At 37.8% G+C, this 26,650-nt stretch overlaps 2 protein-coding genes across 4 annotated transcripts in view; one reads left to right on the forward strand and one right to left on the reverse strand.

Moving 5' to 3' along the window:
- TCEANC2 (transcription elongation factor A N-terminal and central domain containing 2) overlaps positions 1–359 on the reverse strand; it is a 36,885-nt gene extending 36,526 nt beyond the window's left edge. Inside the window, exon 1 of one of the 2 annotated variants that reach the window (XM_082834528.1) lies at positions 260–359. The gene's annotated coding sequence lies outside the window, so the exon portion shown is untranslated. Of the gene's footprint in view, positions 1–26; positions 113–259 lie in introns of those variants that run through there. The other variant, XM_082834527.1, reaches the window with a different exon arrangement.
- Positions 360–492: 133 nt separating this feature from the next.
- Positions 493–25,426, forward strand: TMEM59 (transmembrane protein 59). 2 transcript variants are annotated; one of them, XM_082857819.1, is made up of 8 exons: positions 493–790; positions 5,969–6,074; positions 7,579–7,673; positions 10,246–10,398; positions 12,004–12,085; positions 13,182–13,266; positions 15,874–15,982; positions 25,132–25,426. In XM_082857819.1, exons 1-8 carry the CDS (start codon positions 599–601, stop codon positions 25,285–25,287), a joined length of 978 nt encoding a protein of 325 aa, XP_082713945.1. In that variant the 5' UTR covers positions 493–598; the 3' UTR covers positions 25,288–25,426. The 2 variants fall into 2 exon arrangements, with proteins under 2 accessions (XP_082713945.1, XP_082713946.1); XM_082857820.1 differs by having other exon boundaries at positions 13,185–13,266.
- Positions 25,427–26,650: the final 1,224 nt, after the last annotated feature.

The following is a 26,650-nucleotide window of genomic DNA, read 5'->3' on the forward strand; positions in this document are numbered from 1 at the left end:
ACGATGTCATGTGAGATGAGACCCACCAGGAAAAGCAGCCCTGTCAGCAGCTGGGCCTCTCCAGAACGCACCCTCTGAGGGCCCAAGCCTAGACCTCGGGGGTCAGAACTAAACGACGCTTCCTTCCACTGCCGCAGTTTCTCGTTAGAGGCTCAGCCACCCGGGAGAACACCGACGCCCGTCAGGAGGGTGGAGGGGGTGGGTGTGAACCAAACCACATTCCCCAGAATACACCGCGAAGGGGCGGGCTCGGGCGCACCTAGGGCGGCTGTAGTTCTCCGAGACCAACTTTCCCAACCCACCGTGCGCCTCCCGTCTATGGAGAACCACATGCCCCAGCGTGCCTCGCGAAGCTAAGGAGTCGCTTCGCTCTAGTACTCGCGATGTTTGGATCCACTTCCTCTCGCCAATCTAGAAGTTCGTAGACCTAGAGGTGGGTCGAGAGGCGGCAGTTTCGGGCGGGTCAGGGCGGAGCTGAGAGGACGGCAAAGGCGGAAGCAGCGGCCCGCGGGACTGGGAAGGGGCTGGTCCCGGAAGGAGGAGGAAACCTGAAAAGAAAACAGCAACAAGCTGAGGTGCTGTGACAGAGGCAAACAAGATGGCGGCGGCGAAGGGGAGCGTCTGGGTCAGGGCCCAACTGGGGCTCTCGCCGCTGCTGCTGCTGCTGACTATGGCCCTGACCGGAGGCTCGGGGACCGCTTCGGCTGAAGCTTTTGACTCGGTCTTGGGTGATACGGCGTCTTGTCACCGGGCCTGTCAGTTGACCTACCCCTTGCACACCTACCCCAAGGTAGGGCCCGTCCAAACCGGGCTACAACCCTTCCGTGGCCTCCCATCTCTCCGCTCTCCCGTACCTCTGTCGGCTCTGGAAGCCTGACTGTTGAATCCACCCTTCAACCGCTGTCTCCCATCTGTGTAACTCCTGTTTTCTTCCCCTAATCTTACCCGCACCGCGCTTCTGCTGTAATTACTGGAAGTTTGTGCCGCACCTACCCTGTAATAGGCTGGGGACACAAAAATAAGCAAGACACGACCCCTTTCCTCTGGGGTCTTGCGGGGCAGCAGGGGAGACGAACACTCGGAGGGGGAGGAGTATCCAGATGATTAATGCGGGGTCCTCACCTTCCAGGGACGGCGGGGGGAGGGGGGCAGTTGCAGATACGCCAGCCCACAAAATGTTAACTCTTAACCTCTGTTCCCTGAGCGCCTCTCTGGGCTGGGACCCTGCAGTCTGTTCCTGGAGTCAAACAAGTAGACAATTCCACCATAGTATGAAATACATCAAGGAGTTGGGAGACGCTTAGGGAGGGCTTTCCGCCTGTGTTGAGTAACTGTACAAGGCGCTCACACTGGGACTGGAATGGCTTAGAGAAAAAGCAGTTAGGTTGCTGCATTCAGAGAACTTACCATTCAGTACAGCAGAAGACAGAGGGAATAAGTGGAGTGGGAAAGAAATGAGACTGCCCTTAGTAGGGGGATCACAACTTATGGACAGAGTGACCCTTCCTCCCCTCCTTGTCCACCCTCAAGTGCTGCCTTTCCTTTAATTCCATTCCACTAATCGAGTTGTTTTGCAGCTTCTAAAGAACTGTTGACTCAACATCCTAAATTGCGTGGTGACTCCCCCACCCTTCCAAATATATAATTTGGGTATATCATCCTCCCTCCCCCGCCTTTCTTTATGAGAGCTTTTGCTAGTCTTTTTGCCCTTGCTTTTCCTTCATCTTCCCTATGCTGTATGCTTAACCGTGTGGCTAGCCCTCTTTGCTCTCTCAAACTACAAAGTGACAGGTTTAGGATATTCCTTATTGGCAAGTGCTTTCAGGCTTTTGAAATTCTGAAGTTCTAAATGCTGTCACTGTCTGTATGTTTGTTTACTGCTGGATTTTACATTGCTTGAGAATTATCAGTTTTCAAGAAAAAGTGTGAGAGAGGGGATTATCAAATTTTCAGTCAGAGACAAATATAGCAGTCAAGAGAGAGAAATGAGGAATTCTGACTTCCAGACTTTCAAATCCATGTGTACTGCTCCTGGATACATTATTTTTTTCTCTTCTTATAAACCTCTCATAAGTAAGAGGATTGTATGAGGAAACTAATATTGATTTGTCCTGGAATTGGGCAGAGACTTATTTTGTATCTTTCTAGTGTTTGGATGTGTTGGTTGTTTTGTTCTGTTTTTTCTGAGATTTTCCTAGCAAATTTGTAGTTATTTGAATACATATGCTGCGAGAATAAACAATTCAAAAGGATAAACATTTCTGGAACCTCTAGGTATTTTTATAATATCCACTACTTTCTAACAATTGATGTGATATCTAAGTGTTTTTTATTTATTCAGTAAAGCTCTTCTCCCCAGGAACTCTAAATCATCTGGCTCCCTGTGTGTCCTGGCCTTAAAATTGATTAACTGTCTACTCTCTGTTAGCCAGTGTGATGGGAGATTTACCTCCATTATCTCCAATTCTCACCCTGCAAAGTTGGGTTTTACAATTGAGGGAATCGAGACTCTGAAAGGTTCAGTGACTTGCCCAAGGTCACATAGCCAGGAAGTAGTGGAGTAATAGGAATTCAGTCCTAAAACTGGCTATATTATGCTGCCTTCTATTAATGAAGTTATATTATTACAAATATTTAATTTACTTATTTCACTGATGTCTGTCAGTCCTCCTTCAAATTATTGTGCTTTACAGTTCAGGAAAAAGCAGTGTGTGTTATAAGAAATTAGATGAATTTACAAGGTCCTGTAGCCTCTCTTGGTCTGGTATTTGTGACTGGCAGATAGAACTCTCATTTTAATGACTTTTTCAGAATTAATTATTTGTTGCAAGAAAGTAGGATACTTTACTTGTTTGTAAGTAGATACTTAAAATTATTATATTTTACCCTTTAACTTTCTTCAAAAGTATAATTGCTTAACTTGTCTGGGTCCAAATGCAGGAGACATAAGTCATGTTAATAACAAAGATAATTGGAGAGCTAGCCTGGTCATTTTTTAACAGTGTGTGGGCTCTGGAACCATACAAACCTGGGTTCCATTCCCAGCTTCACTTTTTTTAAAATAAATTGATTGATTGATTTTTGACTGAGTTGGGTCTTTGTTGCTGCACGTGGGCCTTCTCCAGTTGCAGTTAGCAGGGGCCACACTTCCCTGTGGTGCGCGGGCTTCTCATTGCGGTGGCTTCTCTTGTTGCGGAGCACGGGGTCTAGGCGTGCAGGCTTCCGTAGTTGTGGCACATGGGCTTAGTTGCTCCGTGGCATGTGGGATCTTCCCGGACCAGGGCTCGAACCCGTGTCCCCTGCATTAGCAGGTGGACTCCCAACCACTGCGCCACTAGGGAAGACCCCCAGCTTCACTTTTACTATCTGTGTGTCCTTGCTGATTACTTAACTTACCATGACTTTATTTTGTCAACTATAAAAAAAAAAAACAAACAAAAAAACCACCTCACACCTTGCAGAGCAAGTGTGAGGATTAAAGATAGTATACATGGCACTCTTAGCACAGTGCCTAACACATGGCAATAGATAGTTATTTCCTTTGCCCAATGTCATAAAACCAATTTGGTACATACAGTATATTAGTAATGCTGAATAAGAGGGAGAATAGTTAGCCTGACTTAGCTCAGGATAAGAATATGCATGTAAAATCTATAGATAGTAGGGTTCCTTCTTTAAGGAGGATTCATTAAGTTTCCTTCTAATTATTTAGCTGGTATTCAGTTTGGTGGGGAGCACCATTTCCTTGTGCTCTAAATTAGGGAAGGTCTATTTTATATAAGCTTGCCAGTCACTTTGGATACATAGGGCATGAAATATTATCTAGAACATGAAACACTTACTTGGAATAAGGTTATGCTTTTTAATAGCTACCAATTGAGTGCCTGCTCTGTGCCAGGTATCCTATGATACATTAAGTGTTAGCACCATGCCTGGCACATTATGGGTGCTCATGAAATATATTATTAATGTTATGTCTACTTATTAGTTAGTATAGCATAATATTAATGGTGTTGTAGATATAAGATATATAAATAAAATAATAAAGTATAAAATAAAATCATCATATTTCAAGATTGGCATATGAGTGTTGGTCACTGTTTTACAACTAAGGAGTTGAGGCTGAGAGAGATTAAGTCCCTTGCCCAAGGTTGTACAGAATAAGTGGTGAGGCTGAGCTTCTAACCAGGCCTAATTCCTGAACCTAGGCTCTTTCACCATGCTACAGTCTCTTCTGAAAATGGCTCTGGAGGGCTTATTGGATTGGTTTAACACATGAAAACATATCTGAAAATGAAATGGTATGCAGTATAGCTCATACTAATGAGCTCATGCTTCCCCTGTGCAATATAAGGAAATATGTGGTGCTCCAAAGACGTAAGAGAATTCTTCCACTGTTTTACAAAGCCTGCAAAAGCTACTCAGGTATGAAATTTATTTTAATTGCTAACTCTTTCAATTTCACTGTAACAATAAATGCAGCTAGAACTGAAGTCCAAGAATGCACTACCTTCAAAGTTGTGTAATAAAACTTGTTTAATATTAGACTGCAGCCATCTCCTCTTAATGGATTGTTGCTGCTACATAAATTTTACTAATCCTGCTGGAAAGAAATGCATACCTTTGTATTCCGTTGGTTGCTAACTGGTATATGCACATGCTGTTTCCTTCCTTATTAGGTGCCTGCCAGTTTGTACACAGTGAACTACACAGTAAGTGTAGTTCACATAGCCAGGAAGTAGTGAGGGGGCTCCCCCACATGTACTGGTTTGTTTCAAATACTATACATTTAACCAAAGAAAAGCCTGTTGAAGACGTTGTCATTAGTCTTATTAAGCAGTTCACATTTTCCAGCGATGAGTCTTTCCTATCTTGAGCTCTCACACATATACAATGATGCTTATAACTGTTGTTTTCTATTTTTAAAACCAGTTATTATGATTGACACTACTACCATTTATTGAGCACCTTCAATGTCCCAGGCACTGCACTAGGAATAGCTGTCTTCTGGCATTATTGAGGGGTTTGGAGATAATTTATAGTTTTTATTTCCTTTTTGAGATTTAGATAGGTAAAATAACTTGTACACACTGACCTAAAAGGTTTTATTCCAAGTCTGGCTGATTCCAGTGGCCTTTCCCATATGTCACATGTTGGCCTTGTTTGTGTTCTCAGTTCAGGTAAACCAAGTTTAAAAAAATCCTTTCACTTAAGCATTTTTTTAGATGTATACCTCACTTTATGGGGGCCTTTATGGCACTATTTGCCATGTGAAGCTAGTCGTGATACTTTTCCTGATAAGCCTGATGATTCGTATAAATATTTATGTGGCAGAAGTACACCATTGGTCCCTAAAGTACTTGTTTACTCATTTATACCTCTATTATAGTTCTGATTATGTCACTGTTATTTTCAACTTTTCCCCCCAAAATATGACTATGGAATATGGGAAAAGGGTGATGTTTTTAACCCACTAGGTTTGTTTCTTGGATATCACTTTTATTATTTATTTGTTAGTTTATTTATTTATTTTGGATGTCACTGTTAAAATAAGGAACTAAGGGCTTCCCTGGTGGTTCAGTGGTTGAGAGTCTGCCTGCCGGTGCAGGGGACGCGGGTTCGTGCCCTGGTCCGGGAAGATCCCACATGCCGCAGAGCAGCTGGGCCTGTGAGCCATGGACGCTGAGCCTGTGCATCCGGAGCCTGTGCCCTGCAACGGGAGAGGCCACAACAGTGAGAGGCCTACATACCGCAAAAAATAAAAAAATAAAAAAAATAAGGAACTAAAACTTCTTTGTATGGCAAAGGTCTTGGTATTACCTGGCTCCTATCATTTTTCTTTCAGTCATAAATCTTTTGTTGGACAATTATAATAAACCCTATTAACTTTGCTTTCTTTTTGACCTATTTTCCCCCCAAAGGAAAAATGCTAGTTTTTGGTAATCCTCCCTGTTCTTGAACTCCCTAGGAAGAGGAGTTGTACGCATGTCAGAGAGGTTGCAGGCTGTTTTCAATTTGTCAATTTGTGGATGATGGAATTGATTTAAATCGGACCAAATTGGAATGTGAATCTGGTAAGATGCTATGCTAATGACATCAGCAGTATATAACATTGGTGTTTTCTTTGAGTTGTGTTATGCTTTTTATGTGTTTTCCTCAGAAAATGACAGGCATACTGTTTATTCATCCAGCATACTTTAATTATTATGAAGTTAAACTTCTAGTAGATACTGCTAGAAATTTCATGGGCTTTAAATTTCATCTGTTTATTGAGACAATGTTTATTTTATGCTGTGGATAGGACACCTTTGTTTAAGTAAGCATTTGGTTTAGACAATTGCAATAGTAATTACCCTTCTTATAATTCATCACTACCTTTTCAATGGATGGTATAATTTTCCTAAGCATTTCATTCATAGGCTAGCTGACTTAGCTCCAAGTTTTTTACTGAATCAGGCCTTTGACTCAGTATTTAATAGTGTATTCTTTGTGGGTCATGCCAATAGAAGAAGTAACCAGAGTTTTGTCGTCTCTTAAACCACTATTCTTACCTTTTGCCAAAAGTGATGTGTTTAATAAAATAAACCTGTAATCAGGACAAAAATGACATTTAGCTTTTTAAAGAACTGTAATGGAATTTTCTCCATTCATTACCTTACACTGTTTATTCAGTGTAGCAGGAGGTACCTTTCTCCCTATCACTATGCCAGTACTCACATTTAGCCTCTGTGATATCATAAACTTTTTTTATGGCTCAGTCTCCTAAATGGCCATCTTTATATGTGCATAATGCGGTTCAGTTTATTATCTAGCACCTTTGGGAAGTATATTACAAATGCATGACTGGGTGGAAAGAAAAATAAAATTGTTATAGTGGTAAAGTGTTATATCACAAGAAAGAAATGGCTCTAGTGAACTAAATGAAGAGTATATATGGTAGAGACTCATTCCAACTTTAGAATCCTGCTGTAGAACATTTTCTAAGTTCAGTTTTCTCAGAATTTAGGATGTTAGACTGATTGCTTTGTTTTATTTTTCCTTGCCATGTGAATACCCTTGCTTCTCAACTAAGTGATTCAGTTCCTAACAGTAATATCATATATTTGTGTAAATTACTAAAGTATATTATTTTGTTCAACCCCATGAAATAGGTGGTGGTAGTTCAGTTTTAGACCTATAGAAATCAATAGAGAGGTTAAATAGCTCCACCTAAGTCACATACACTGCCAACAAGTGGTGAAGCCAGAATTTCAGGATGCCAGTTCAGTGTTTTTTCCACTATGCAAACCTTAGCTGTGAGGATCACCTCATATGAATGTCATCATGTAGCCAGAGCCTGAGTATGTAATTAATAGATTTATACCTGGAAGATCTGACTTGTGGGAGGCAGAAGATATGGGGTTTTATTAAAAGAATACATTTGCTACCGTTACCAAATATGGAAATTCATATTGATGAAATACTTTTTAAGTATAATAAATTTCTTTATAAAATTTCTTTATAAGATGCCAATGTTCTCTCCCTTTTTTTCTCTCCTTCTCTTTTTTTTCTTGTAATTTGACTGTTTTTCTCTTCCAGCATGCACAGAAGCATATTCCCAATCTGATGAGCAATATGCTTGTCACCTTGGTTGCCAGAATCAGCTGCCATTTGCTGAATTGAGACAAGAACAAGTACGAAACAATTCTGCCTTTCAGAAATGCCTGCTTAGATCGCACTTTGTATTGAAATGTATATTGCCCACATGATCCTATTTTAGTGTTATATTTTATAATTAGTCTTCAGCAAACAAATTATATGTTTGCAAATAGAAAAGTCAATTGATTAATTACTTTTGTATAATGCTTTACTGTTAAGATGTATGTTCACACCTATAATCTCATTTTGGTTTTTTTCTAGGTCCAGTGACGGTATTATCCCCATTTTGCATATGAAAAAACTGAGGCTCAGAAAAATTGAGAGTTCCTTTTTTTCATCCCATCTGCTATTGCCTTAACTCAAATCATCATTATTTCTCATCTGTATTACTAAATTAACTTCCGATCTATTTTCCCACTTCAGCCCCCTCTAGTCCATCCTTTAGTCTGTGTCCAGATATTTATTTTCTGTGTCCAGATATTTATTTTCTAAATGGGAATCTCATCATGTCATTCTCCTATCTTATATACTTCAGTAGCTCCCCGTGACATACAGGTTTAAGTCCAAACCACTTATCACAGCCTGGCTCCTGATTACCTCTTCTATATCATCTCTTATAATTCCCCACCCCTCATACTCTCTCCAAACATACTGGGAAAAGTTTTTTAATTTTATTAACTCTGGCATAAGAAGTACAGCCACATGGCACAAAACTCAAAAGGTTAAAAAAAAAAAGTTGACCCATATTACTACTGCACTACATGATCTGCAGTTGGTTGAATTCTCAGATGCAGAATCGCGGATATGGGGAGCCAACAATAATTTGTGTGTATACACAGATTTCGGCACCCCAACCCCTGCATTGTTCCAGGATCAGCTGTATAGTGAAAAGTCTCCTACTCCTGTATCTCTTAGCCACTCCATTTTGCTCCATTAATGTAGCCAGGGTTACCAATGCAGAGGTAATTTATATATATACAAGAATACATGTATTCTTTCTTTTCTAAAATATAAGTAATAAAGAATGTCTACTCACTTTTTTTTCACTGCATACATGTTTCATTGTATGGATGTATCATTTAAGCAGTCCCTTATTTGTGGACATGTAGGTTGTTTCTAATTTTTTAAATTTATAAATGATGTTGCATATTTTTCACATTTATATCTATAATAAAATCACAGGAGTAGAATTGCTGAGTTAAGAGGTATATGCATTTTTAATTTTGAGAAATAGAGCAAAATTGCCCTCCATGGAATTTGTATCAGATTTTAAAATTGACATATAATTCATTCTATAAAATTCACCCTTCTAAAGTATTCGGTGCAGTAGTTTTTAGTATATTCACAAACTGTGCAACCATCATTACTACCTAATTCCAGAACATTTTCATCATCAAAAAAAGAAATCTCATACCCATTAGCAGTCACTCTCCTTTCCTCCTCCTCCCAGTCCTTGGCAATGTACAACTTTTATTACAGTTTTAATTTGTGTTTTTCTTATGAGTAACTTTAAAAATAATTTTTAAGACCCATATTTATTTCCTTTTCTCTTAATTATGTACATACTGAACAGTCCTTAATGTTTGTAATATGACATTATTTCTTGCCTCTGTCCCTTCTACTCCCCATCTGCTCAGTGAATCCTCTTGATTCAGGGCAGGTGTCATGTCCTTTTCGAAGCCTTCTTAACCACCTCTGACCCCAGTTTGGGTTATGTGCCTTTCCCCATACACATGTTTCACCCTGTGTTTCACCTCTGTCCTATACAGATTAAACAGAGATATACAGTGATAAATAAACACACATGGTTTAAACATCTTAAAATTTATAATCTTAACGAATGCTTGTTTAGTGAACTAATCAATGAATGATTTCACAGCTATTAAGTGGGAAAATTGGATCGTGAATACAGATCTTCTGATTCTAAAAACTCTTCTCTCTTAATACCCCATACTGCCTCTCTTTTGGAATATAGCAGAACCAAAGCTATCCCTAGAGTTCAGCAAGTTGTATCCCACACTTGTGCTCTAGAGGGGCCCACTGCTGCTAAATAAGTCAAGAAGTCAGAATTGGAGGGGAGGTGATACCAATTAATGTAAAAATGTCATCAGTAGCTTACTGTATATAGTCAGCCCATAAATACTTCCCTCACTCTGCCCTGTTATCAGGTACCTTACATTTTATGCATATATTCTTTTTTTTTCCATTGGTGTTCATTATAGCATGGATTATTTTACATGAAAGCATTAAAGATGAGAATAGTATGATTTGTCCCTTCCCCTTCTACCTCTTGAGGACTTGCTAATCCTTATTTAATCAAATCTTAAGATTCTCCACATTTTTGGACCTAATTCAAAAGCCTGTTATTTTGATAGAGGTGACAGGTAGCTTAAAGTGTGTTTGGTCGCAAATTAAAAGATCCTGTGATTTTAAGCTTCTCATAGTTAATTTGCATAGGTAATGAAGAGTTTACTCTAATGTTGATGACTGTGGTAGAATCCTTAATGGTTTATATTCTGTCCCAGTAAGGATTTGATTATGTTGCTCTCTTGAATATACATATATAAAAAAATAATATATTTCTCATGGTTTAATTTTTTTTTTAAGCTCATGTCCCTGATGCCAAAAATGCATCTACTCTTCCCTCTAACTCTGGTAAGGTCATTCTGGAGTGATATGATGGACTCTGCACAGAGCTTCATAACCTCTTCGTGGACTTTTTATCTTCAAGCTGATGATGGAAAAATAGTTATATTCCAGGTGATGACTGTGCTTCATAGATTCATTTAAATACCAACAGTAGTAATATATATGTCTTAAATGAATGTCTTAGTATAGGGCCATGTACTTAGTCCCTTACAAATATTTATCATCAAATAATAATTACTTACTAACCTACATTAAAACATTGGGCATCAGGACCCAATTTGACTTACCCCTCCCTCTGCCCATTGGAAACCTATTTAAAGCCTGTTGTTCCTTATCTTATAAGAACTCTGAATCTGCTAAATTTTAGAGTGGTTAAATTGATAAAAATGAAACCTCTAGATATGAAACATAAGAAAAATTAATGTAGTTTGAATATAAATAATGGTGTGTGTTTATATCATATATGGATATTAGGGAAAAGCAATAGAACATAATTTTTAGTTGTTAATAGTGCTTTTTCTCATAACTCTTATAAGAGAGCTTGTTGAAGAAGCATATTGCCTTCTAGAGAGGTAACTTTTCTCCTACCTCATTATTTACCATGTGATATGATAATAATAGCTGCTGTCTTTGAAGGTTCATGTGTACTAGGCATTTACATATATTATCTCAAATCTTCAAACAACTTCATGAGGTTGTATTATCACTATTTTATTGATGAAGAAACTGTGAGTCTAACTTATTTAAGGTCACGCTGCCAGTATAACAGAATTAGGCTTCAAACCTGGGTTACTTTAGCTCCAAGGCTCATATACCACCCTACCATGCTGTCTTCCTTTTAATTTGGTTGTTAAATTCCTCAAACTTACCAGCCAACAAATTATGTTGTGATGCTTTCTCTCAGGTAATAATTAAAGTAAACCCTTTAATTATTATTGCCAATTGAGTGGCTTATTATAAGGCTAGTCTGTGATTTTTAGCATTGTCCTGAGTCTTGGGTACCCTGTACTTAATTTGGTAATATGTAAAACACAGAAGGAGTTTTCTCTCTTCAAGTTCATGAAGAAGTTCTGTGTCTGAAAGCTACTTAAGTTAAAGCTTAAGTTGACTCTCAGAGTGGAGTCCTCCTTCATTCCTGACTAGATGTGAGATTAGCTCTGTTCCTCTCTTTATGTCAACTTAAGTGTGACTATGATGGAGAAAACGCCACTCCAGAGAATCAGTGCTACATAGGAGATGTAAAGTATGGAGCACTGAGCTATAATTTATGAATTACTCATACTTAGGGAAGAATGGAATGTTTCAGATGAGAAAGAATAGAGATAATATGTGTTTAACCAGAAATTTTGGCAGTCTGCTAAATTATTCCTGATCAACCAGAATTAGAACTCAGTTTTGCGTGGTATGATACTTAATGTACTATGTTGTAATTTGTCCCTCTTTTTTTATTTATTTATTTATTTTATGTTGTCAGGCAATTAAACTGACTAAATTCTTGATGATGCTATAAGTCTGCTTCTTTGCAAGGCACTGGATCTAATGTTTAGCAAGTGCAATTAAAATATATTGTGGTTAACATGTTTTATTTTTTATACCATACTTCTGTTACTTTTTCTCAATTTGAATCTTTGTAGAGATGATATGTTATCGAACTTCCTACTGAGAAAAGCTTAAGAAGAAGTACAAATGACTTAATTGCTTTCACTATCATTTTAGTCTAAGCCAGAGGTCCAGTATGCACCACAGTTGGAGCAGGAGCCTACAAATTTGAAAGAACCGTCACTAAGCAAAATGTCCTGTAAGTTTTATTTTAAGTAGCTTGGGATTAAAAACAGTCAAATCTGGTGGTGTTAGAATTGGTTGTATGATTGTTTTTACGCTAATGGAAGGTGAATAAATAATTTTTAAAACTGTGGTTCTCAAACTTTAATATGCATTAAGATCTGTAGAGTTTGTTAAAGCAATTTCTGAGCCCCACCTCCAAAGTTTCCAATTTACTAAATCCGGGATAGGACATGAGAATTTGTGTTTCTCACAAATTCCTGGATTCTGTTGCAGCTGGTCTGGGGACCACACTTTAGAATCACTATTCTAAAAACATTTAGTTTGCTTTGAAGGATGTTTTGAGTATGAACTAATGAGAGATTCTGGTATCTCCCAACAAACTAACCAAATAGTGAAACTACCTTGAAAATATGTTTTTATTCTATTTTTATTTCTATGCTAGAAGTGAATTTAAACTTATAGGAATAGAAAACATCAGGCTAAAACTGCTTACCTTTTAAAATGTGCTAGCTCATACCTTATTTTAGATACTGATTTTTTTTTTTTTTTTTTTTTTTTTGCGATACGCGGGGCCTCTCACTGCTGTGGCCTCTCCCGCTGCAGAGCACAGGCTCCGGACGCGCAGGCTCAGCAGCCATGGCTCACGGGCCCAGCCGCTCCGCGGCATGTGGGATCCTCCCGGACTGGGGCACGAACCCGTGTCCCCTGCATTGGCAGGCAGACTCTCAACCACTGCGCCACCAGGGAAGCCCCTAGATACTGATTTTATTAACTTTTTAATTATTTTGGTGGGTGGATAATGACAGAACATAACACAAGGCCATCTTTAGATTTGAACAAACCAAATTCTATTATTACATTCAGAAATGTAATTAAACAGAAAGCATGAATGTCAATAAAAATTTGAAAGTAAAATAGGAAATTCATAATGTTGTATAATATCCAGTTGATTTTTAATGTGCCAGAGGAACTTGCATTCATTATAAAATATGTCAGATTACATTTACAAAAGCAGCTGGATATCTGTACAGTGTATATATCTACAAGCAGTCATTTGAGACTAGCTTTTGGAATATAGGATATCATAAACTTGTACCTTATTATTTCAGCAGATCTTCATATGAGAAGTTCACATGCACATAGGAACTATCTTGAAGATGGAGAACGCGATGGTTTTTTAAGATGTCTCTCTCTGTATGTATTCATCTTCACTTATGCATATAGGAGATAAAATCTGGCTTGTATCAGAGAGATGCAGTCCTTTTTATTATTTTAAAGTTATATTAGCTGCTCAAGAGTAGAAAACTTTTTTTTACCTTTTACCTTTTCCCTACCAAATCCAAAGTTGTACTTTTGGATATTTTATTAGTTTGTTTAAAAGGTAATTCTCATACTACTTTAATCAAACCCAAGCGGGTAGTTTTTTTCACAGCACAAAAGCATCCTTGTTCTTATTGGGAGTCTTTGATTTATGTTACGATATGTGCTTCTTCAGGCATCTCAGTTAAGCTTTAATTTAATATTTATTGAAAAAAATTCACATATGAGTAGACCCACACAGTTCAAATCTGTGTTGTTCAAGGGTCAACGGTATTTACATAGCATTTACATTTTATTAGATATTATAAGCAATCTAGAGATGATTTAAAGTATACAGGAAGATATGCATAGGTTATACGCAAGTACTACACCACTTTATATAAGGGAATTGAGCACCCTCAGATTTTGGTATGGGAGGGGGCAGCAGTCCTGGGACCAGTGCCCTGGGGATACCAAGGGATGACTGTGTGTCTAAATGGTTTGGGGGTTAGATTTTTGTTTTATCTATATGGCCACACAGGAGGCTAGGGGAGGTAGATAAGGGCTACAGATAAAGGAGGGCTTTGTGTTCTATACTGAGTGTCATCTCCATGCCAAGGATTCTTTTTTTTTTTTTTTAATTTAATTATTTATTTGACTGTGTTGGGTCTAGTTGCGGCGTGGGCTTCTCTCTAGTTGTGGCGCACGGGCTCTAGAGCACGCAGGCTTAGTTGCCCCTCAGCATGTGGGATCTTAGTTCCCTGAGCAGGGATTGACCCCGCGTCCCCTGCATTGGAACGCGGATTCTTAACCACTTGACCACCAGGGAAGTACCCATGCCAAGGATTCTTAAGGGTGGCAAGGGAAAGTGGGCAGGCGAGGGTAATTGTTACCTTGTGCCCTCCTGGGAAGGAATATCAGGCCTTCTGAGGATGAGGAGGGTTTTATCAAAGTATGCATGCTTCTACTCCTCCAAGGAGTTGTGATAAGAGCCTTCTCCCTGCAACCACCCCCCAGCCCTAGCCAAAAAAAAAAGAGAGAGAGAAAGAGACGGTAGGCCATAGCACTTGGTGATAATTATCTACTCTGTGTCAGATACCAGACCAAGCACTTGAGTAGAGAGGTGAACAAGTGTGTATATACTCTAGTGGACTATTCTGTCTCAAGTGTAACACTTCAGTAGCCCACGCTACATGCTTCCTGTAATTTCTTAGAGTAGAAATAGTTTCTTGAGAGGTTTTATCAGATATCAGTAGGGTTCTATTAGAACCTAAAAATTAATACTTTTTACTGAATAAACTCTTTAAAGACTGGGTAAGAAAATGAGAATTAAAATTTTCCCTTCCTTTCATTGCTAAACTTGCTTTTGACCTTGTACAGAAAAAAAGGCAATTTTTCTCTCTCTCAGTATTTTGGATTTTTGTTGCAGTTTGATAAGTTTTATGGAACCTAAATAATTATCTAATCTTAAGTTACAGTTTATTCTTTTTTTTTTTTGGCCATGACACGCGGCTTGCCAGATCTTAGTTCCCCAACCAGGGATTGAACCTGGGGACCCGGCAGTGAGAGCACTGGGTCCTAAACACTGGACTGCCAGGGAATTCCCTACAGTTTATCCTTAATACTGCATTACCTGGCATCTTATTGATGCCTTATTGCCTTTTAACATTTTGTCATGTTTTATGTTATTCTTTTAAATCTAACATTTTAAAAATAGCTTCACTTGTTCTTTAAATCTTAATCTATAGTTTAGTAAACAATAGGGCACTTATGGAAAAAACTCCAGTTGCTGATTCTTGTAACCGGCCTTCTACCCTAAGATATTTTAATCATAAGAAAAATATAACTATCTCTTTTTAAGATATGTGCTAATGGATACAGAATGCTTCATAATAGATATGCTCTTGTAAGTTGAAATTCTAGTAAATTGTGCTAAGTTAAATATTTGAAATGTAGTAGAGAAGCTAACTTCTGGAAGCCTGTTGTGAATCCATTTATAAAACAAATGATCATTTCATAATTTACCTATTCTGTACCTTAATTCTTTGGAATATTGGGTTTTCTTAAAGCAAGTATTATCTTAATACCTTGCAAAATAATATATGACATTTGTGTAGCACTGTACAGTTTATAGGACACTTTGATTTGCCTTATCTCATTTAGTAATTTAAAAATACCCTTAACAGTAATTTGCTTTAATTTCATATATTTAGCAGAAAGCCAGTATGTCTGATTTTTTAATTTATAAAAGTAACATACCCATGTTATAGAAACTTGAGTAATGGAGGAAAGGACATCATATCACCCTAATATAATAGCTATTATAATATTTTCTTCTCTAAGTATGTTTTTTAAAATAATTTTAAAGGTAGTACATATAAAGTTTTAATTATATTATTAAATAAGTACAAAAGACTGATTGCCTGTAATTGTTAAGAGCCTCCTATTTTTTATATTATGCAATTTTAACATAACTAATTGTTGATTTTTTTTCCCCCCCAGTAACTCCGGGTGGATTTTAACCATGACTCTTGTCCTCTCCGTGATGGTATTGCTCTGGATTTGTTGTGCAACCGTTGCTACAGCTGTGGAGCAGTATGTTCCCTCTGAGGTAAATTTAATTCTAACTCTTAGGCCTTTTGAAGACTGAGCCATATGATTTACTTTTTTTAATGCCTTATTGGTTTAGCTAGAAACGCAAAGCCTTTCTATTAATAGAATGAGAGAAGATTTGGTGGTTTTAATCACACACCGAGATTGGCACACATGAGAATTACAGGTTCTCAGCACAAGAATCACTTTCCAATTTTCTGTGGTGCTAACTACCATAATGACCAGTGTATGCCGCCTGGTTTGAGTACAGTGTCTCTCTTCTCCTTAGACCTTTGAGACTGAAAAAAACCCAGTGACATCAGTTTCTAAGGTGATATATAAGAAAGAAAACTTGTAGAACTACTTAAAGTTTTAAATTTAACATTGCCACAAATGTTAAGGAATAATTGCTGCTTTAGAAGCAGCAAGGCTAGAGCTTTTGATTTTGAGTAATGTGTTCTGGTATACCCTGAGAGAGATGGAAAACTGTCTTGACTTTCTTGGTAATTAAAATTTAACTGGCTCAAGAAACATACTGTTAAGGTAAAGGATTTTTGTTTCAGAAAAAAGGTCTAATTTCAGTATGGTAATGGCACAAAAACAGAAATATAGATCAGTGGAACAGTATAGAAAGCCCAGAGATAAACCCACGCACATATGATCACCTTATTTTTGATAAAGGAGGCAAGAATATACAATGGAGAAAAGACAGCCTCTTCAATAAGTGGTACTGGGAAAACTGGATAGCTACATGTAAAAGAATGAAATTAGAACACTCCCTAACACATACACAAAAATAAATTCAAAATGGATTAAAGAAAATGGATTAGAGGAAAACATAGAACACTCTATGACATAAATCACAGCAAGATCCTTTTTGACCCACCTCCTAGAGAAATGGAAATAAAAACAAAAATAAACAAATGGAACTTAATGAAACTTAAAAGCTTTTGCACAGCAAAGGAAACCATAAACAAGACGAAAAGACAACCCTCAGAATGGGAGAAAATATTCGCAAATGAAGTGACTGACAAAGGATTAATCTCCAAAATTTACAAGCATCTCATGCAGCTCAATATCAAAACAACAAACAACCCAATCCAAAAATGGGCAGAAGACCTAAATAGACATTTCTCCAAAGAAGATATCCAGATTGCCAACAAACACATGAAAGCATGCTCAACATCACTAATCATTAGAGAAATGCAGATCAAAACTACAATGAGGTCACCTCACACCAGTCAGAATGGCCAGCATCAAAAAATCTACAAACAATAAGTTCTGGAGAGGGTGTGGAGAAAAGGGAACCCTCCTGCACTGTTGGTGGGAATGTAAATTGATACAGCCACTATGGAGAACAGTATGGAGGTTCCTTAAAAAACTAAAAATAGAACTACCATATGACCCAGCAATCCCACTACTGAGAAAACCATAATTCAAAAAGAGTCATGTACCACAATGTTCATTGCAGCTCTATTTACAATAGCCAGGAAATGGAAGCAACCTAAGTGTCCACCGACAGATGAACGGATAAAGAAGATGTGGCACATATATACAATGGAATATTACTCAGCCATAAAAAGAAACGAAATTGAGTTATTTGTAGTGAGGTGGACGTACCTAGAGTCTGTCATACAGAGTGAAGTAAGTCAGAAAGAGAAAAACAAATACCGTATGTGAACACATGTATGTGGAATCTAAAAAAACAAAATGGTTATGAAGAACCTGGGGACAGGACAGGAATAAAGACGCAGATGTAGAGAATGGACTTGAGGACGCGGGCAGGGGGAAGGGTAAGCTGGGACAAAGTGAGAGAGTGGCATGGACATATATAAACTACCAAATGTAAAATAGATAGCTAGTGGGAAGCAGCTGCATGGCACAGGGGAGATCAGCTCAGTGGTTTGTGACCACCTAGAGAGGTGGGATAGGGAGGGTGGGAGGGAGACACAAGAGGGAGGCGTTATGGGGATATATGTATGTGTATAGCTGATTCACTTTGTTATAAAGCAGAAACCAACAGACCATTGTAAAGCAGTTATACTCCAATAAAGATGTTTAAATAAATAAATAGAAATAAATAAAAACAATGACTTTTGAGCTCTTAAAAAAAAAAGTCTAATTTGTTGATTCAACTTAGCTTTCAAGGAAGGAAAATTAATTATATAACTAAACATAAGATAATAAATTCTATTGACATCAGATCCAACTGAAATAAACTTTAGTTCTCATATGCCTCCAGAATGCAATAGAAAAAGAGAGAAAAGAAGAAAGGAGGGAAATTTGAAGAATGGTATGGATTGGCAGAGACAGGAGGGTGGACAATATTCCCAGGTACAGACAAGAATAAGCTACTATTAGGGAAGGACTGTAAGCAGCTGACTTGATTAAAAGAACTTAAATTAGGAAATTAAACCAAATGAATAAAGTTAGACAGGATTGGGAAGAACGTTGAATTGTGGAAGTGTTAGACAATGGGTAAATTTCTGTAGAACTCATCTGTTTATGATATGATCTGAACATCCTTTTGCTAATTACCTATTTGTGTTCTTGTTTAGTTCTGATATCCATATTTTAATCATTTTATTGTCCCTGATAAAGTTGAAATTACACATCTTACATAGGATTGCCTTTGCCTATTACTTGCTTTTGAACTGCCCCATGCACTCTAAATCCTCATGACAACAAAGCTACAAACGCAGAGTAGTAAATCTTTATTGACACTGTGGTACTTTATTCCTTCCATTAGCACAATTCCTTCTCTTTACTTCTAGGATGCCCCTTGTAAAAGAAAGATACGCGTAGACATTGGTGTGGTTATTTCCTGGAAAGATTGAATTACTGGCCTCAGGTGGAATTTACCTTGATAAAATCACCACTACCTGGCTTCTGGTTCCCAGGACTACTGACTAATGTTGAGCATTTTCTGCTGGACACCGTTCTAAGCATTTTATATGAATTAGCTCATTTAGTCCTTTCAGTAACTCTGTGAGATGGCTACTATTATTATCCTCTTTTCCAGATATGAAAACTGAAAGAGAGAATGTATTATTGCCCCAGTGTCACATAACTAGTAAGTGGTAGAACCAGAATTTAAACCCAGGTCATCTGACTCCAAAGCCAGTACCCTTAAGTTTTTTAGTTAACCTGGAGTCATCACTAGGGAAGTTGATTATGTTACTTGTATCAGGAGCTCATCTTCTGTGTAACCTCTTTTGACACTAGGAAGTTGAACACCCCTGGGACCACATGTTTCATGTTTTTGAGTCAGGATGCTCACACTCTCTTACTGAAACAGTTCTTAGATGGACATTTCATGGTTTTTCCTCTCTTATCTCCTTACTTGACTTATGGAATTGATCTCCTCTTCTGGTGTTGTTTAGACATAACAGTGCTTCACATTGTGGTTTTGGTTACATCTTACAGACCTGGGGACCTGTCCCTCCCTTTCAGAATACTCTTGGTCTTTTTCTTCCTTTTAGATGTTGTCTCTGCTGTGATAAATTTTGTCTTGATTGTATAGCATTAATTCTGTGAGAAGTTCTTTCCCCTTATTTCCAAGTTGTTTGTAGAACACCTCGTTGTTCCCACATATGCCCAGGCCCCTGGATCATAAAGCCTAAAGCATCAGAACCACACGTGGAGTCCTGTTGGCAGCTATTACATTCCCTCCTGATGTCTGCATATGGGTGTCACTTTCTTTCCCCTCTCTAGAACTCTTCTTCCTGTCCTTAACAATCAAAAGTATGGTGACACCCTCAAAGAGCCTATGCTTTCCTAAGATACATCTTCTAGAAAAATATATCGAAAACACTTATTTGAATTCACTGCTTTTAGGCTTTACTTTGTATCTGAAACCACACTTTAGCTAAGTAATAATGTTTTTTCAACTGTATTTTTTTTTTTTTTTTTTTTTTTTGCCGTATGTGGGCCTCTCACTGTTATGGCCTCTCCCGCTGTGGAGCACAGGCTCCGGACACGCAGGCTCAGCGGCCATGGCTCACGGGCCCAGCCGCTCCGTGGCATGTGGGATCTTCCCAGACCGGGACACGAACCAGTGTCCCCTTCATCGACAGGCAGACTCTCAACCACTGCACCACCAGGGAAGCACTCAACTGTATTTTTAATTATAAAAATTCTACATACTTGGTGTAGAATTTATAAAGTTATATATAAAGAAGCAGGAAAAAAATCACTCATCCAGAACTATTTCATATTGCCATTTTAGTGGATTTCTTTTCACAATTGAAAACTATATAGGACTTGCCTGGCGGCGCAGTGGTTAAGAATCCGCCTGCCAATGCGGGGAACATGGGTTCAAGCCCTGGTTCGGGAAGATCCCACAGGCTATGGATCAACTAAGCCCATGTGCCACAACTGCTGAGTCTGCACTCTAGAGCCCGCGAGCCACAACTGCTGAGCCCATGAGCCACAACTACTGAGCCTGCGTGCCTAGAGCCCACGCTCCGCAACAAGAGAAGCCACCACAGTGAGAAGCCCGTGCACCACAATGAAGAGTAGCCCCCGCTCGCCGCAACCAGAGAAAGCCTGTGCACAGCAAGAAAGACCCAACACAGCCAAAAATAAATAAATTAATTAATTAAATATATTTTTAAAAAAAAGTTGTATTAACTGGGACTTCCCTGGCCATCCAGTGGTTAAGAGTCCATGCTTCCATTGCAGGGGTGTGGGGTCAGTCCCTCGTAGAGGAACTAAGATCCTGCATGCCTCACAGCGCAGCCAAAACAAAAAGGAGAAAAAACAAGCTGTATAAACTATTTCAGTATTAATGTTTTGTTTCTTATTGTAAAATATAGCAGTGTAAATACTCCTTCCCTGGTATTTTCTCCTTTATTTATTGTAAAAGTAGCTGAGAATTTAGCATTAGGAAATTATTCAGATTTTCTTAATCAAAAGCCACCTATTTTAAACTTTACTTTCATAAAACCTCTTCATTGATTTTATTATTGGAACATAAGTTACTTCTGACCCCTCTCCATAGTAACATGAGACTCCATGTTAAGTAATACAAGCAATGAGCAATGTTATTTATATTTTGTTATATTATTTACATATATAATCCTATGTGTTTATAGGAAATCATAGACCTGCTGAGAGAATGTTTCTCTTCAGTATGGACCTGGTATCTTGAGCTCAAACATGAAATATAAAAAGCTTCCTTTTCATTCACTACAAATAAAGCTTAAAATGGTGCTAATAAGGGCCAGGAATGTGGTCTTGGAAACTTATGAGCAGCTTTATTTTTTTTATTTAGGAAAGTTCTGAAATAATTTATCCTTAGCCTGTTTTGTATATAGTAGGTACTCATCATATACCATTTGATAGTAATGCCAGAAAGAGTTGGCATTTGTTGATCTTAAAGCAGTATCATTTTGAGTGACTTACAAAGATTTTGATCCTTTTTTCTCCACTGTTTTTCCCTGTTCTTTCACATTTATGATGTTTTTTTGAAACTTCATGAAATAATGCTTTTCTCTTGTTGAGCTGTCTATTTAAGATAATAAAGAGTTGTCATTCATAGTGGTCCTTGTCAGGCAGGTCAAACCTGACTTATAAAAACAGGGTTCAGCAATATTGGATATTCCTTTCTAGAGACCAGGCAGCCTCAGAAAATTGCCAAAGCCACAAATAATAATACAAATGCTGCCTCAGTGTTATCTCATTATCTGTTTGCATCCTTTTTCTTATTTGTCAAGACCATGATCATCTGATTTCAAATGGTTAGTTAAGAAAGGTTTTAGAAGACTTCAAATAACATTCATGTTAGTAAATCACAGACACTTATGGATAACATATGATGTGCTAGGCCCTGTTCAAGAGATTAGAGGTACAATGAAGAATAACATGAAGGTGGAACAAAGTTGAATGTTAAAGGCTGCAATGACTCAAGAAGTAGGGTGGGGGCTTCCCTCATGGCACAGCAGTTAGAATCTGCCTGCCAATGCAGGGGACACAGGTTCGATCCCTGGTCAGGGAAGATCCCACATGCTGTGGAGCAGCTAAGCCCAAGCGCCACAACTACTGAGCCTGCGCTCTAAAGCCCATGAGCCACAGCTACTGAAGCTCACGTGCCTAGAGTCCGTGCTGCACAAGAGAAGCCATGACAATGAGAAGCCTGTGCACTGAAACGAAGAGTAGCTCCCGCTCACCGCAACTAGTTAAAGTCCACGTGCAGCAACGAAGACCCAATGCAACCAAAAATAAATTAGGTTAATTTTTTTAAATAGTAGGTGAAACATGTCTTAAACTATAATAAACATTATTTGTCTAAAAAAAAAAAGACCAAGAATCTTGTTGTTTAGAAGCTTTAAGTCTCAAGAGAGACAATCAGAAAACGATGTAAATGCCATAGCTTTTTAATCTAAATTCTGTTAAGAAAATGACTTTTAGAAAAGATTTATGTACATCTAAGATTGCATAACTGGTTAGTGGCAAAGGCAGGCCTAAAGCCCAAATACATACTAATTGAGTTTATTTTTAACTTTTAGAAGTAATACGTGTGACATAAAATTGACTTCCTCTTCCTCACTTCTCAGATAAACCAGTCAATAGTTTTTAAAAATTTTTCCAAGCAGTTGCCATTTAAAAATTTTATCTTTTATTTCTTGTTTTATCAATTTTAGACATTATCTGATGTCCTCCTACTAAAGGATGAGTTTAGTTCCCTTATACTGTCTCACTTCCATCTCTTCAGTTGCTGGGTTTTGGGTTTTTTTTTAATATATATATATAAATTTATTTCTTTTATTTATTTATTTTTTGGCTGCGTTGGGTCTTCATTGCTATGCGCGGACTTTCTCTCATTGAGGTGAGCAGGGGCTACTCTTCGTTGCGGTGTGCGGGCTTCTCATTGGGGTGGCTTCTCGTTGCAGAGCACAGGCTCTAGGCACACGGGCTTCAGTAGTTGTGGCACATGGGCTCAGTAGTTGTGGCTCACGGGCTCTAGAGCACAGGCTCAGTAGTTGTGGCGCATGGGCTTAGTTGCTCTGCAGCATGTGGGATCTTCCTGGACCAGAGGACCAGAGGACCAGAACCTGTGTCCTCTGCATTGGCAGGCAGATTCTTAACCACTGAGCCACGAGGGAAGCCCCCAGTTGCTGGTTTTTATAATGTATATTATTATTTTGTATACATTTAGTGAGTGCTTTACAAATTTCTGTTGATTCCTCATTACTGCCTTTCCTTCTCCCTTTTTATACTGTCTCAATTTTCATTAATTATTATGATTGTTGACAATAAAATATACTCATTCTTCTGTATATATACTTTAATAGGTTGATCTGAAAAATTAAAATCCACTAGGCAGCATTTACAATATTATGATTATATAAATATTCAAAGTAGAACACTGGTTCTATTAAAACACTGGCAAATATAAACCTGAATTACTTAAAAGTGTTCCCAGGAGGATCTTCCATATATCTCTGCTTAATGGAACCCAGTTTTGTTTTGTTCTGGCTTTCTTCCCATTTTCTAAGTCATCTCAGTTGCTACTGTTTCTTGTATGTTATTTTCTTTCTTGATTTCCTCTTTACTTTTGCTGGACCTCATTAAGTAATTTTTTTCATAAAGGATACTTGAGCAATAAACTTCCCAAGGTAACACTTTTGAAAATACCTCTGTTGTACCCTTGTATTTGGTTAGTAATCTGAGAATACAGAGTAGCCACAGAATCACTAAACATACTGGTTAGAGGTTATCCATATGCTCCCATCCATTTCCCTGCACGAATTTTGCTCTTTCTCCCTGATCTTCTAGATAGCTTCTTCCATATAGATGTTTGAAATAATTTAAACAGTTCCTGGTCACTGTTTCAAGGTTTTTAAATGTTAAACAGAGTTGTGAAAGTTTTTCTTTCATTGTGCCCCAGAGCAAATTATCACATGTTAATTTGGGTTTTAAGGAGGCCTTAGTGTATCAGATCCATGTCCAATCCATCAACCACTGAATTTGTCTTGAAAATATTCTCTTACTGGAAAAGTGTCAGGTACTGGGCCACCTCCTTGGTGCAGGATAGTTACTGCCTTGAAACAGTAGACAGCAGACCACATCTGAAATGTGTTCAAGTAAGCAGCCATCATGACAATCACTTTTAGAACTTTTTTATCACCCCAAAAAGGAAACTCATACTAGTAGTTACTCCCCATTTCCTCCCAAGCATCTTCACCAGCCATAGACGACCAATATGTGTGGTCTCTTGTGACTGGCCTCTTTCACTTAGCATAATGTTTTCAAGGTTCATCCATGTTGTAGCATGTATTGGTATTGTAGATACTTAAACTTTTGAAGGTGCTCTTTATTCAGCATCTTCTAAAAGCACCTTTCCAACATCAGGTACTTCTGTGTCGGTCTGTCTTTTTAATATAGTCAGTTGCCCTGTCAATAATGTCAGCACTTCACAGAATCAGAGATTTATTGCCATATGCATTAACAACAAAATCTATCCCATTTGTTAGTAAAAACTTTTCCTTTTCTATTTTTTCCTTTAGGAGATAGGCCTATATCTAAATAGACCTACTCTCAAAAGATATTAGACATTTCCATTACACTTCAGTGAATTTTATGACATTTGCACTGATTCTGTGTTGTGCTTTCATTCTTTCGTTTTAGTATCTATCTTCTTGGATATGTTAGTAATAATTTGAGCTTTTATATGTTTATGAAGACCTTTCTATCAGTGTTAAAGTATTTCATGTACATTCTTTGTTCTACTCACAGCCTTTTAAAATAGTACATACCATTTTCCATATATGTTAATTTAGAACATTTAGTAGCAGAGAAACTTAACCCCAAATCATTTGACCACTTGGTTGGAGAGCTAAGATCTTAAAGGAATTGATCACTTAAGGCATCAAACATCCAGAATCCATGCTCTTGTATGACCACACTCACTCCATTTAAACCTGAGCAATTTTTCTTGATGCTCAGTTGTTAACTTCTAAGTATTTTAAGTCAGTACATGTGGAAAAGTTTTCTTTGGCCATCCACTGGGAACTGAATCACATATCTGTAACACTTTGAGTAAAAGCATTCTTGAGGACGTTTATAGAAATTTTTTTTTTACCAGATACCCACAGATTAAATTGCTATTTTTGGAGAGGTTCCTAATTATCCAAATTGCTAATGTTCATTGATTGTTTTTTGCAGAAGCTGAGTATCTATGGTGACTTGGAATTCGTGAATGAACAAAAGCTAAACAGATATCCAGCTTCTTCTCTTGTGGTTGTTAGATCTAAAGGTGAAGATCATGAAGAAGCAGGGCCTCTACCTGCAAAAGTGAATCTTGCTCATTCAGAAATATAAGCTTTTTTTTTTTAAGAAAAGTGTATAGACATCTAAATTTCCATTCCTCATAGTGCTTTTTAAAATGGTTTCATTGGCTATAGGACTTAAAAATCACTATTAAATGCAAATAAAGTTACCGAAATCTGCGACGACTGTATTTGCTGTAATATTACCTGTAATTTTTTTCTAGTAATTTAAGAGATGGATATTTGGGGTTGTATTTTTATTTTACTAATATCTGTGCTGTTTTAATTATTATTTGCATTGTTTTTGTTTGTTTCCTTTCTTAGCCAAATTCTGTGAGCTGATCATTGTTTTTCCCCACCTCCTACCATGTCAGTCACCTTAGTTAATAAGTTGAATACTCAGTAGGATATGACACTCCTGCTCAGCAATGGCCCACAATCTGTAATTTGAAATTTAGTAGAAAATGCCCTTTAATACACTACATTTTCAGTTGTATTGAACTGAAATCATTAAAATTTTATTTGAATAATTATGTGCTGAAATTTGAGTTAATATACTAATTTTCCAGATCTTCCCTTTCACCCCTACCCAACCCAGAAAATAATGAGGAAATGTTCTATGTCTGTTTATTGCTATATGATGATCAGAGAGCAAATTAAAGCAAAAATGATTCACAAATGCATTTTATGTTATTTTGCACAGGCTATAGATTTTTTTGTTGGATGGATCTTTCCAAAGAACTATTTTTCTCTGTTAGAAAGCATATCAAGTATAAGTTAAAGATATTATCAGAGAAAGCTTTTCTTTTTTTTTTTTGCAGTACGCAGGCCTCTCACTGTTGTGGCCTCTCCTGCTGCGGAGCACAGGCTCCAGTCGCACAGGCTCAGCGGCCATGGCTCATGGGCCCAGCCGCTCCGCGGCATGTGGGATCTTCCCGGACCGGGGCACAAACCCGTGTCCCCTGCATCGGCAGGCGGACTCTCAACCACTGCGCCACCAGGGAAGCCCCAAGCTTTTCATTTTGATAGTAAGAATTAGACTCTCATGTTGCACAATTAAGTATAGAATTCACTTTGCAAAAACTGTTATTATCATTCCTTTATTATTATTGTCAATAATACAGATACAAAAATAAGAGTGACATCAAGTAACATAGTACACCACAGTCTTAATGTGATTCAGTGTCATTAGACGTGAAATGTTAAATGACTTTGTTAACCAATACTTTCCTCACATGGGCATTACTGGCAACTGCAGTAGTGCTGTTTGAATAAAGAGTGAGTCACACACTTGCCTTCAGCCTAGTCATTAGCTTTCTCTGAGTCAAAAGAAAATACAATTAACTAATCAAGTAAGGCTTTGGTCACAAAATATAGGTTTTGCTTTTTTAAATAGTAGGTTGTCTAGATTTGGA

Source organism: Leucopleurus acutus (assembly GCF_964270905.1).
Source record: "Leucopleurus acutus genome assembly, chromosome: 2".
In the NCBI taxonomy this organism is placed as follows: Eukaryota; Metazoa; Chordata; class Mammalia; order Artiodactyla; family Delphinidae; genus Leucopleurus; species Leucopleurus acutus.

Excerpts from the sequence above, each read along its gene's own strand:
- TMEM59 (XM_082857819.1), top strand. The coding sequence starts at position 599 with ATGGCGGCGGCGAAGGGGAGCGTCTGGGTCAGGGCCCAACTGGGGCTC. Across the intron at positions 7,674-10,245 it reads CTGAATTGAGACAAGAACAA|CTCATGTCCCTGATGCCAAA; the intron begins GTACGAAACAAT and ends TTTTTTTTTAAG. Across the intron at positions 10,399-12,003 it reads GAAAAATAGTTATATTCCAG|TCTAAGCCAGAGGTCCAGTA; the intron begins GTGATGACTGTG and ends CTATCATTTTAG.